At 36.8% G+C, this 13,872-nt stretch overlaps 1 protein-coding gene across 3 annotated transcripts in view; it reads left to right on the top strand.

Moving 5' to 3' along the window:
* CNTN5 (contactin 5) overlaps positions 1-13,872 on the top strand; it is a 673,487-nt gene that overhangs the window by 609,712 nt on the left and 49,903 nt on the right. For all 3 annotated transcript variants that reach the window (XM_030042492.2, XM_030042491.2, XM_030042493.2), the window contains one exon: positions 9,651-9,771. In XM_030042492.2, the coding sequence (XP_029898352.1) occupies positions 9,651-9,771 (121 nt within the window). The remainder of the gene's footprint in view (positions 1-9,650; positions 9,772-13,872) is intronic.

The raw sequence follows: 13,872 nt of genomic DNA, 5'->3' as shown, positions 1-13,872 counted from the left end.
TAGAATGGGACACTCCGAACATTTCCTAGAATCAAAGAAGTACATAAACTGGTATGCCCAAGTGCTTGTGGCTTTGGCTATGAATAGAAAGTAAGGGAGAGAGGTGATAAGTAACATCTTCTCTACTGAATTTTACTTTGGAGGAGGGAGATAACTGAGCATTTTGGAAACTGTGAGTCTCTTAACATTCCTAAATACCAATTACTATAAAAAAATGATTGTAATAAGAAAGTCATGAAACATAGTCAGATAATTTTTACACTGGTTTATTCTCTTAAGGTATTTTGTACCTTCCCTTGTTTACAAGAAACATTCTAAAGAGAAAAATCTTGGCGAACCTAAAAGATAGTTCATGACAATCCATTCTTTCCCCGGTTTACTTGCAGCTGATGGATCATTTAACTGCTTGGCACAGTGTTAATCTGGGTTATAACAGCACAGCCAATTGTTTGAACACCTGATCAATATCAGCCTTCCTAAGGCTAAGGCCTTCTGTTTGCAGCTCTGCTGTCTATTTTTCACTTGCAGCTCTGCAACCTTTCTCCCAAGCTGTTGTGGCAGTGTTTTCTGGAGCCTTCCTGGCAGTATTTCTCCCTTGCAGTTCTTACACTGCTGATCTCCTGGTTCTGTTCTTGTAGCCTTGCACCTGCAAACCCCAATCGTGTTGTTATGGTGCGGTCTCATGGCAAGAAGCTCCCACTGGCCTGAAACTCACTACTCCCTCCTGCCCGCTTTCTTTGTCTCTTGCTTTGTAAACCAAACCACAGTGTGCAGCGAAGTAGATAATGGTCATGTAAATACTTAATAAGTATTATCCAACAATATACGTGCTCAGAAGCGTAACAATCAACCACTGTGCAACAGCTGCTCTTACTTAACATATTCCAATCAACATTAACATAGAGAAAGTTTGAGTAGGTCCCAAAGAAAAGGTTACAACACTAGGAAAAAAAAAGGCAAAAAATAATCCTCATCATCATCTTCCTTATTGCCACCTACTTCACTGGAGAGAGCCTCAAGAGGAGAATGGTCTTTCTGGCTGGCCACCAGGAAGAGTTTTCTATTTTCCCTTTCTCTCTCCTTATTGCCTTTTTATTTCTTACCTAGGTAGCTTTCTTTGCTAGAGTTGATGTGTGCCATCATCTATGGACCCTGTTAATAAATCTCTATTCACGTAAGGCTGTCACAACATTCTTCGTGCAGCACACTAATGAAATCCCAATCACATATCTGCTCTTCATGCTTCCTGTTTTGATGTCTTCTCAAAATGGCACACTTGTCCCAGATGGGTTTTGCTTTCATTTCTGTCATCTTCATCCATCACTATCACCACTCTTCCACTCAGATCATACGTGTAGCTCCCTGGTCTCTTTTCCCCTCTTTCTGCATCTTTAAACAGGAGCAGAGGTACCCCATATTATTCATTCTTTTCTTTCTTTTTTGTCCTGGTAATAAAAACTCAGATACAGAACATGAATTTAGCAACATGAGTGTAGTGGTCCTCTCTGTCCTGAAGCTTGCCATTTCACATCTCATCTTTTTTCTCATTCCTTCCCATTTCGATGCTTTTTCTGTTTTCTTTAATCCCTAGATTTCACAAAACTACCCCAGTACCTGACATACTACCTGATATTTGATACTCATTTAACTTAATCTCTTCCTCTGCCTTCTCTCAATAAAATGAATCAAACTCATTTGCAGCAACTCCAGCTGCACTTTAAAGTCCTCCCTATCCATTCCCAACACCCCAATGCTCTCTGGCATCTGCTCCCAACCACCAATGCTCACCCAAAACAACTGTTTTCATTATTCTTGCTTTCTCTATGCAAATTGATCAAAAATAATGCCACTGAAAGTGTCTACACCTCCCCTGGATAATTCTTATGGATCCACAAACCTGAAAACCTTGAAAACCATCTTTTTTAATTCTTATAGATGAGGAAAATGTAACTTGTGTGTTATCAGGTATCCCTCAGTCAACCTGCACCAGCCTGGAAACGGCTATACTACAATTATTATAGGACCACGTACCATTAATCACAACAAAACCAATAACAACGATTTCATCTTCTTTGTTCCAAATGTGCTTAGATGATTAACAGACAGAACTCTGAACATAATTTTCCATTATCACTGTATCAACTGAGAAATCTGCTGCTTTTTAACAGATTAAATATTTGCAATTTGTAAACATCATAAGCAGTAAACAGGCAAGTGGTTGATGTGCTCAAACCTGAGAATTTGCATGAAATGGCACTTAAATTGTCCTAAATGTATTATGAACAGAAGTTGGCTTGAAGCCAACAATCTGTCATAATGCACATACAATTTGTTAGCATAATTTAAAAGAACTTTCTTGTATTGCTATTTTTCACTTACTGTTGATGGTACAAAGCTAACATTGCCATGAGGTTATTCTGTAAGATCATTAGTTTGCTTCAGATAAATTCACAAAAAATAAACTCCATTGCTCATCAAGTATGTCAAACAATCAAGATTCAACTCTGAAATCATTTTCAATCTGACTGAATTTCATTAATAAAGGCTATTTCACTAAATCAAACAATGTATGAGTCAGGAATTCACCTAATGTGTGTCACCTGTAAAAACACCCATATATTTTAAATAATTATTTAAGCTGAATAAGATAGCATTAACAACCCAGGTCATTCTTGTTTAGGATCAAATCTCAGTCCCATTTAATTATAGACCATTGTTTTACTGTTCTCAGTTTATACAGAATATGACCTTAAAAAATGTTTAGGTACTTTTCAAGATTTTTGTACCTCCCAAGCATTTATGTATAGAAACCACTTTGTAGGAAAGTATCTTCACCTCTCACTGTCAAGAGATTTAGATGACAGCCAGCAAGCCTCAGTAAACCCCTGTAGTCATAGTAAAAAAAATGAATCAAACACCCCTTAGGCTTTCATCATAAAAGTTTTCCTGCAATGGCAGTCAGTGTTTGCCAACTCTTTTTTTCCCATTGATTTAAGCTTTTGTTGAATCAAGAACATTTATAATAGTCACACTACCCTTTTTAGACATATTTTTCCCAAGCATAGAGACAATTTTCACTGCATGTTGCCCAGGCTGAGCTCCCAACCTCAATCCTGGGTACAATAAAAAGCAGCCTTTCTAGACCCCAGGCCTTTGTGGTGCAGAAGCTGAGAGCTGCAAGTCGCCACATCATCTCTATTGACTACCCAGTATTTTGAACTTCCTTGCCTTTTTATCCCTCTTTCCAAGATAAATCAGAGCTACGTTCACAGAACTGCAGTTGGAGTGCGGAAGGGAAGTACGATGATCAATGTGGAAAATGAGCAGCATTAGAAACAAATTAAATGAAAGCTAGCATTGATATAATGGCAAAAGAATGATTTAAGGTTCCTAGGTTTCATATATATTTTCCACATATGACTCGGTAGTTTGAACATATTTGATAACTGTGTAATAATCAAACCGTTTAATTCTTCCATGGAAGAGGTAGGAGGAAGTAAACAAGAGACTTACTAGATGTTAAAAAAGTGCTCTATGGTGTAACTGTGAGCTCCATTTCAAGTGCAGGCAGATTATAGATTGTTCTTGTGCAAAGCCTTCAAAAGAAAAGGTTGGATACTGAATGAAACACCTTGGTTTAGAGATAAAAGCTCAGCAAATGAATGGACAGATTAACAGGGAGGTTTCCTAGCAACTGGCTCAAGATAATGAACTCACTCTCACAGGAAGAATAAGTGTAATTCTCTTCACTTGAAGAACCATATGTAAAAGTTATTTTATTGCAAAGCATCTCACAACCTCTTAGGAGTTATGAAATGGAAAAGAAAAAATCCACATACAACTTCCTCTCTGTGGGGATGTGGGAGGGCTGAAGAGGTATTAATTCACCAAAAGTAAGTTCTTTGCAAGTTGGCTTTTCTTTTCTACTCTACAAATCCCTAGTATTAGTGCAATGGGTACAAAAACCAAAACAAACAAGCTGATTCTTATGGAGCAAAGTATGCATATTACATGCTCCTTGGAGCCTTTTTGAGTTTGGGGAATTATCTCCACATCAAAATCAAATGCTATGTATAGGTGGCACCAATTCTTGTGAAAAATTACTTCAAGCAATACCTTACAGGTAAAGATAATTGGATACATTACAGACACAACTATGCCCTCAGATAACATGCCATGCTGCAGCAGAGAGAACAATAGATTGACACCGTACTCAGCACTGGAGCTGCCCAGAACTTGATGAATGGGATACTTGGGAGCATAATATGAATTATATAATAATTTGTTGTCCTAGAGAGAGCTATTAGTCATGACAGATAGCATTGATAGCTGTATCATTATTTATTCACTGCTTAATGAAGACCAGGAGTGTGTTCAGTGTTACAGTAGGTCCATAGCTGATGCTGGCCTTTAAGGTTACATTTACCTTTCCTTAAAATCATTAGAAGTTGGCTGTTAAACCTATCTGGTTTGGTCTTTTTTTTTTTTTTTTTTTTTTTTTCCAAGCCTTAGCTTTGGTAAAGTACAAGATATATTCCACACAGTAGAAGTTTCTATTGAACAAATATAAATACTTTTGATACTTGGCTAAGTGGGTAATATATGATATTCAGAACACCAAGGAATATAGATTTTTCTAATAAAATGTTACTTTGAAATAGTGCACTTATTGCAAAATATGCCCTGTCACAGAAGAGCACAAAATCAGTGGAATAAAAAGCAGCTTTTAAAAACGCACACTTAATAGTTGAAATTTAGATGCAGACAAAGACATTTAAACACCACTAATTTCAGCTTTCAATAATATTGGGACCACATGGTTGCTCATACACCAGTCTGTTCTAACTCATGTTACTGCAGATGAGAGATCTTTCGACACTGTTTGCATCCCTGTCACCCAGTTTTTGTCTTCCCCAAAGGGGAGGGTATGTCTCTGCTTTTGCTGAAGCATTATGTTTTTTTCTACTGAGAGAAGACATAAAGCAGAAGACAAAGTTCCTAACCTTAGATATTTTTCTTAATGGAGCTTCTGCTACATTTCCACCTAGCAGGTTTTTTTTTTTAACTGGATTGTAATTGCTCAAATTTCAGCAGCATCTGCAATGACGTAGAATCATAGAATCACAGAATCATAGAATGGTTTGGGTTGGAAAGGACTTTAAAGATCATCTAGTTCCAACCCCCCTGCCATGGGCAGGGACACCTTCCACTAGACCAGGTTGCTCAAAGCCCCATCCAACCTGGACTTGAACACTGCCAGGGATGGGGCATCCACAACCTCTCTGGGCAACCTGTTCCAACTGTTCCAGTGCCTCACCACCCTCACATTGAAGAACTTCTTCCTTACATCTAATCTAAATCTACCCTCTTTCAGTTTCAAGACATTACCCCTTGTCCTATAACTATATGCCCTTGTAAAAAGTCCCTCTTAAGCTTTCTTGTAGGCCCCCTTTAGGTACTGGAAGGCTGCTATAAGGTCTCCCTGGAGCCTTCTCTTCTCCAGGCTGAACAACCCCAACTCTCTCAGCCTGTTTTCATAGGAGAGGTGCTCCAGCCCTCTGATTGTCTTCATGGCCCTCCTCTGGACTCACTCCAACAGGTCCATGTCCTTCTTATGTTGGGGGCCCCAGAGCTGAACACAGTACTCCAGGTGGGGTCTCACGAGAGCAGAGTAGAGGGGGAGAATCACCTCCCTCGACCTGCTGGTCACGCTTCTTTTGATGCAGCCCAGGTTACAGTTGGCTTTCTGGGCTGCAAGGGCACATTGCTGGGTCATGCTGAGCTTCTTGTTAACCAACACCCCCAAGCCCTTCTCCTCAGGGCTGCTCTCAATCCACTCATCACCCAGCCTGTGTTTGTGCTTGGGATTGCCCCGACCCATGTGCAGGACCTTGCACTTGGCCTCGTTGAACTTCATGAGGTTCACATGGGCCCACCTCTCAAGCCTGTCAAGGTCCCTCTGGATGGCATCCCTTCCCTCCAGCGTGTCAACCGCACCACACAGCTTGGTGTTGTCAGCAAACTTGCTGAGGGTGCACTCAATCCCACTGTCCATGTTGCTGACAAAGATGTTGAACAGCACCAGTCACAATACTGACCCCTGAGGAATGCCACATGGTGCGGAGATTTTGTTAAGATTTGGAAGGCCAGCACATCAGTTTAACTCACCCAGGCCCTGTTGTAGTCTTGAACCTCTCATTACAGGATAAACTGATCAACAAAATAATCTGTCTTCCAAGACTTGGAAGAGTCTGTAACATTCATAAAGACTTTATAAATACTACTGAACAGAAAATAATGTTTTTTAGAGGTTTTGGTCAAACATAGTTCCTACTTATCTAAATGGAAGCTAAAATGTCTCATTATTTCCCATGATCAAGAATCTAATGTCTGAGCATATATCCATCTGTATTAAACACAATGAGTTTAATTTCTTTCCACTCACACAACCTAAGCAATGCTGGCTGCACATCCTGTTATGCTGTAATAAATGTTAGTGTTTCATGGGGATCTATTGTGCTGCACTGCTCTCCACTTACAGCAATAATTCTTTCAATTGCTGCTTGTCTGCCCAGTCACACAGGTGTGCAGATGAAATACATATATTTCTCCTGATAAGAATATTTGGATTCACACAGTCATGAACCCTCTGGAAGTTAGAGTGACAGCCAAGATTTTTAACAGCTCCTGAGCAATGAAACCAGACAGTTGCTATCCATTATGCTTTTCCTCCCTCTTAACAGCAAAGCAGACATTAAATGTAAATTACCCTCAAGAGACGACAAGTGTGGACTGATTCTGGTCTTATCTTTCTAATAGCTAAGGCTTTGTACCAGAATCACTAATCATCTTGAGCAACCCCTGTTTCAATGGCTAGTGAAAGCTGCTCTGCTAGACAACTTAAAAAATTCGTATCCTGTAGTTGACTCCTGGTAGGAGCGTGCACTCTTCTTTTGCATTTAGAGCTGCAGAGTACTCAGATATTCTTTTCCAGTGTTGTGATATCTGATATGCCAGAGCAAGAATATCAGAATTGCATTATGGCCTGACTGGTCTGAGTATCTTTCCTCCAGCAGTGTCATTAACAAGGCCACTTCAGAAGGCAAAACACCACCTTGTATTCACACTCTTAGATCTACAGGGTTATTAAGCTATAGATCATGCCCACATTCACTTTGATCTCAGTGGCAACCTTGATGTCCCACCTCCCTTTTCCTTCTTTGCATGCGAATATGCTTTGGTAAAGATTTTGCCCTGGTGCTACATGGAATATTATGACAAGTTCAGTTCCAAAAATGCAAATGAAGAGAAGATTGGCTGAAGAAGATGTGCCAAGATGTGCTGAAAAGGAATTCTTCTGCCTCGAAAGAAAAAACTAAATTATAGGAGATTGGAGCTTGGAACCAATCCTATTTCATCTTGTCTTTAATGACCTTGGCATAAGAGATAAAACTATGCAAATGACAATTGTATGGTACAAAATTGAACATATTACCAATACAGCAGATGATGAAAATAACACATGGGAACAGACAAGAAATTTAATACTTCAAAGCACAAGGTCATGCACATATCGACGACGGTTATAAAGTGGTAGCTTATAACTTTGAAATGATTGAGAAGGATAAAGATCTGAGTGCAACTACGTGAGCACAGAATAAGTATGTGCCAAAAAAACAGGCAAATACAGATCTAGGGGAAGTCAGTGACATATTTCCAGCACAGCTAGAGAAGTATCAACATGTACACACATAGGAAGACTTTATTTTGAATGCAGGGGACAATTCTACTCATTCAGGATCAAAATGACTCAAATTAGAACCACTGCACAGGAATATTATGACACAGGGAACATGTCATTCAGGAAAGACTGTCAATCTTTGCTTGGTTAACAAAGTAAATAAAATCTGAGAAGGAAAATGCCTATACTCAATAAATGTTTCTTAAAGTGAAACACTGAGGAGATGCACTTGGACATAATATACAATATAGAGTAATCTGTAATATATTAAATTATATTAGCCATATAATAGCCAATTATTAATATGTAATATACAATAAATGACATATGGTAAATATAATTTAATATAGAAACTATATAATATATTATATACCAGATTGTATTATTTTTATTAATTACATTATATCATATTATATTATTGGATAAAATTTACTTTACATGATATAATATCTTTTATATATTTTTATATGTAGATAGATAATAATAATATATACAGAGATAATAGTGAATAGTGGGATAATATAATAGTGGTTATATAATACAACAATATATTATATATTATTTTATATTACAATGTATATGTTATTGTTTGTGTAATTATTAAAATTATGCATTATATATTATAGATTGTATAATTGTAATAAGTCTATATTATACATTACTTAAATAAAAAATATTAATTATATGTAATCTAGAATATAATGTTAAACAAACTACATTAATGTTGAAAAATCATGTTAGGTTCACATATGGTACAAAGTAGCAATGATAAGGGAATTTACAGATATTTGCAGGACATTCTGTCTATCCTCGGTTAATATGTTAATATTATTTCCATTTGACTATTAAGAGAAAAAAAAGGCTTTGAAAGGAACAAAAATACTTCTAGTAATTTGCTAAAATTGTTAGTGCTTACATTACATCAAAAAGTTGCAAGCATTTTTAGGACACAGAATTGAGAAAGTAAACTGCAATTGCTACACCATGTGGTCAGGGTGACTTTTGTTTGCACTTACCTGTTCTTTCCCTGACTAGTGACTATATTAAATCAACAATATCTAAGGACTTGGGCTCACTAAATCTGATGGAGCAACATTTATTGACTACAGTAAGTTTGGATATAACAATGATTTTGTACATGCAAAATCTAATATTACCATTTGAATTTATGAAATAATACAGAGATTCTTAGCAAAAGCCATTTATCCTCCAAAAGGCTGTTCTACTTTCCAATTTTCTCTTTTGTGTTCATAATTTTGGGGCATTGTAATTACTGTTGGCTAGAATACTAAAAAATGAAAATTAGAACTGGTTCTCTGTGTACACTTATTCAGGGATTGCATGTTTCAGATTTAAATATATACAGATTTCAACAGGAAAAATGAGAATCTGTTCATATTTCCTCAATCATATTTAGTATTAATGTCCTCTATATTAATAAAAATCAATCAATCAACATTATCTTTCAAGTTATCTTAATTTCATTACAGTAGCGAGACATACTCCAAATGTCACTATATTGTAGGGAAGAGGAAGAGGAAGAAAGAGCCCTTCATTTCTAAAAGGACTTTTTTAATACCAAGGATTGCATGCAAAAGATTTCTGTTCATCTCCTTAATGAATTTCTTTGTGCTAGTTTGGAATCATTTTCTTTGAGCATGCAAATATGCACAGTGTGCTTCAAGCAAAGTCAAAGTTATTAAAAACCTGAAATCCTCTTCTTTAATCCCTGTTAATAATTGTATAAATGCAGTGTTCTGATAATCCTCAAAAGAGGGTATTAGGGCACATAAACGTTGTAAGATGAAAGCTGCGATCATGAGTTTCTCACACTGTAAAAAACACCCTCGTGAACTACCTTGAACACAGATTTACTGAATTTTAAACTGGCACTTCATCCCTGTTTCAGCAAGCGTCCTCTGCAGATTTAATGATCAGGAACATCCTCCTGATGCACGCTGGGAGATACGGCTGCAGGGTTCAGACCGCAGCGGACACCGTGTCAGATGAGACAGAGCTGCTTGTTAGGGGTGAGTATGCTCGCGGTGCCACCTGAAAATGCAATCACCAGAAACTATTGTACCAGGGAATTAAAATATGTAGGCTTCAGGGACATCTGTGCTATGCATTATTCAGATTTTATACCATTGAAAACATTTGTGACTAACCTACTGTCTTTGAAAGCACTTTTACCATAAACTGACCTGCAGACATGGCAATGAAAAACAGAAGACAGTTGGTTAATGGACATACAGTCTTAAGAGAGGTAATAGCACAAAAGGTGTACCAGATCAGTTAAAATGTAGATAATTAGCATTCACAGGCCTGTGTAAGGTAGGTATGATGAGTTCTATGTTTTTTTATGTGATGCTTTACGCTTCAACTTATTGTCAAGCCACTCTCTCAGGTTTAACGGTTTAGGGATATTCATTCGCTTCCGAAGAGGGGGGACCATGCAGTGTTTTGTAAAATGATAGATAGGAACAGTGAACCAACAGCCCCCTAATATGACAGGGATTTGGTTTTTTTCACACATGGAATTACACCACCAAATTTTGACTGCATCTTTAGACCCAGTCCTGTAATCTGTTGAGTTGCTTTACCTGTCATTTAATGTTCCTGATTATGCACAGGAACATAGAGTCATTGTCCTGCAGGATCCCAGATTATATCTAGGACACCAACTAGCTTACAACAAAGCAGGACATTAGCACCATATGTGCATTCCGTTAAGCAGAGTATTTCCGCACTACTTGTGTGTGTGTGCATGCACATGTGTGTTCAGCGCCTGATGGGACTTGAGGACTTACACTCCACTTACTGGCATTACAACCACTGGGTCCTGCAATGTCAAGATAGATGGATGCCTTCTAGGTAGCACAGCTGGGTAGCCTTACTATGGTTTATACATTTTTTGAAAGAATAAATCAAGGTAGATATTTTATTAACATTTGAAAAACTGCAGATAAAAAAAAAATCAAAACTATTTAGAGATTATAATCTTTCAAAGTACTTATTCTACCACATTGCAGCACATATTTAGATTTGATATGTTCATATCCATCACTTTCAGGACAAATAGATGCTTTAAATGATAAAGAATGTTTCTGGCTGACTGCAGGGCTCTTCACATTTTGATGAAAGTAGCTGTTAAATATTTCCATAAAGTCACTTTGAGGACCATCAGATTTCTATGAGCTATGGCACTATTGGGATGGTGGTATTCAGTTGCTTCAACACAGACATGTAATGCCATTTTACCTGCCTTATGAATCTGATTCATCCTTGTGGCTTACGCAAGACCTTATGTGTTACCTTTACCCCTCTCAGACAGGAGCTGGAGGCTCAACGGATAGGCAAGGCAATTTCAACTTTAATGCCATTGAACTTATTAGTGACAATAATCTCTTAGCTTACTATTATCTAGGACACTGCAGACAGGCTACAAAATTATTTTTTTAAGAATAGCGGTTATATAAATGAGTTTATTGAATCTGTGTAGAAAATAAATGCTTCTCTGAGGAAGAGGTTTGAGATGAAAAAAAAAAAAAAGGGCGTTGTAAGCAGTATCAGAATGTATACATGTGGGTGTCTCATTACCATGCCACCTTGCTGATGAAATGAAAACTATGACTGCTTTATAATGGAATTTAAATTCAAATATATGTTGCTTACAACGTTCTCCTCTTCTTGTTTCTACAATTGGATAATTATAGGATACAGTAAGAAATGTTTGCATCGCTTTCACAAAATGCTTTATACTGTGTGACTGCTTTTGTCCTGATATAAAATTCAGTTTTCATGAAATTATAGGACATGGTTGGTTTGTTGAAGTAGTTAATTTCCTTAAGATATCTGTAAAACTTATGCAAATGAAGGCAATAAGATCCTACAGTGTCAGTATTTCTTTCACCAAAAAATGTAGGATGGTTTTGTTTTGTATTGCAGTAAATGTTTAAAGCTTATTCAGTGCAAAGCTGTTAATGATTATCCTTTATAGACTTCAGCATTTCAAAAATCCAAAATATTTAGGAGAATCTAATCTATTTCTTCTTATACTGTTACAGGCATTACATTTTCATTTCAGTATCTTTAACTCTTTTTTCTCCCCCTATCTCAGTTTATCGAGTGCACTCAGTGGTCTGCAATGTGACACTGATGATCCCAAATTGCAGCACCTTTCAAACTTCTTTAGGTTTAGCATTTGGACATACTGGACATTGCTTAGGAGAAGAGACTAGCAGCAACAGATGTTTCAATAAATATTTGAGTAAACTCTGAAGAATTCCACCTGACAGAGGAAGCCACCATCTATGAAGAAAACCCATTGCCACCATGCAGTAAAGTCTGAAATCCAAAGCTATATCACACTTTATTTCCAGTATAGTTTCTAGGTAAAATAATTTCATTTAATGCATATTACAAAATATCTTTGTGTTTTAAATGTTACAGCCCATGGCCAAACTGAGATAGCAGAAGCTTTGTTATGAACTCTTAGAAGTACCAATATAAGCAAAGTTCCAGCACATCCTTGTTCTCACCTTACTCTCTCTCCTTTTATCTCTGCAGAGAATGCCAGTCTTGAATGCTGATAATATCATACCAGCATACAACAACATTTCAATCATTAGTTATATTGTAAGGTTCATCTGTTTTTTTTTAATATATCATTGTAATTTTTACTCAAAAAATTGTTCTGCTTACACCATTTCTACAGGAAATAACTTGGACATACAGAATAAATTAAATTTAAATCATCTAATTTTCTTTCCTTTAGATATTCATGAATATCAGAATTATTGCTATTAACAAACTGACTAAACATATACCAAAATATGTATTCAACTGGTGCATTACTTTTAAGTCAAAGGACAGTTTTCGAGAACTTTATTACAAGTGGCTTGGAAGACAGCTATACATTGCTGCAGCCTCTCCAGATGGAGGAAAGAGAAACAAATTCTTTGCAGACTCCTATTGCTCATAACTAACACGCTGGTCTTTAACAGACAGATGTTCACCACTGCATTTCCAAGCAATTGCAATGTCTCAGTATCATTTATTGTGAAGAAAGCATGGAGTATCCTTAAACCATAATTATCTTTTTTTGAAACCATTCTTGATAATTGCTCTATTGGAAGATCCCTTGAATATATGCCAGGGAACTGTCACTATTTTTGCCCTTGTTCTTCTTTGTTCTGCATTATACAGTAGAAGTTAAATTCCAAAAATGTCACCAGTGAAAGACAATCTGAAGAACAGAGAATGAATAGTGCCAAGTAAATCTCAATTCATTTGAGTCTACTTACAAGAAGGTAATTAATGGTGCAAGAAGATTTCTGAATTTACTATGTATGTACGTAAGTGTGTGTGTGAGCAACAAAAGAAATCAAGATAGCAGCAAGGTGCTATTCTGCAACTTTCTACAATGGGTTATAGATTTTTTAAAACCATTTTTAAACCATTTTCAAATTCACTACCTCACAGTTCTTGATTTTAGGTAAGTTGCAGTGAAATACATGTCTAATGTTATTTCCATAATGATTTTTAGCTAGTGCATCTCTTTCAGGAACACTTTAAAACTATATATGAAGATATTCTAGCTCATGTTTGGACAAAACCAAGATTCAAGTCCCATCAGCACCTACTACTCAAAACAAACCTAAATACTTTACGAAGTGCTTTGAAAATGTGATTAAATTATGTATATTAAAGTAACAAACAACTTTTTTAGTGGTTCCTAGTAATTTCTCTGCTCCTTAAATGCTTTTTTTCCAGCCCAAGTTATTTATTTTTCCCTTCCTGTTTCATTTTTCTAATGCTACCAATAATGCGGATTTCATTAGGAGGAGATGTTCTGCTGGTAGCTGGACCTGTCAGGCAGTACATTAGCTTTCCAACTTAGGTGTCTTGCATTTTAATCTTGGAATAGGTTGTGAATGAGAAGTACTTCAGTAGTCTCATGCTAGTCAACAGTGACCTTCAGAGGTCTACTGTCCTGACATACCTGACATCATCTGTTTATATTCAGGTAGGCTACTACCTAACTTGCAAAAGCATTTCCTCTCCAAAATATGGTTCTACAAAATTCTCTGCAATTCATCATCACAAGTTTTTCTTATTATTATGTACCT

Source organism: Aquila chrysaetos, chromosome 19, assembly GCF_900496995.4.
Source record: "Aquila chrysaetos chrysaetos chromosome 19, bAquChr1.4, whole genome shotgun sequence".
Classification (NCBI taxonomy): Eukaryota; Metazoa; Chordata; class Aves; order Accipitriformes; family Accipitridae; genus Aquila; species Aquila chrysaetos.
Note: the sequence above shows the minus strand (reverse complement) of the source record. Positions and strands in the feature narration are given on the sequence as shown.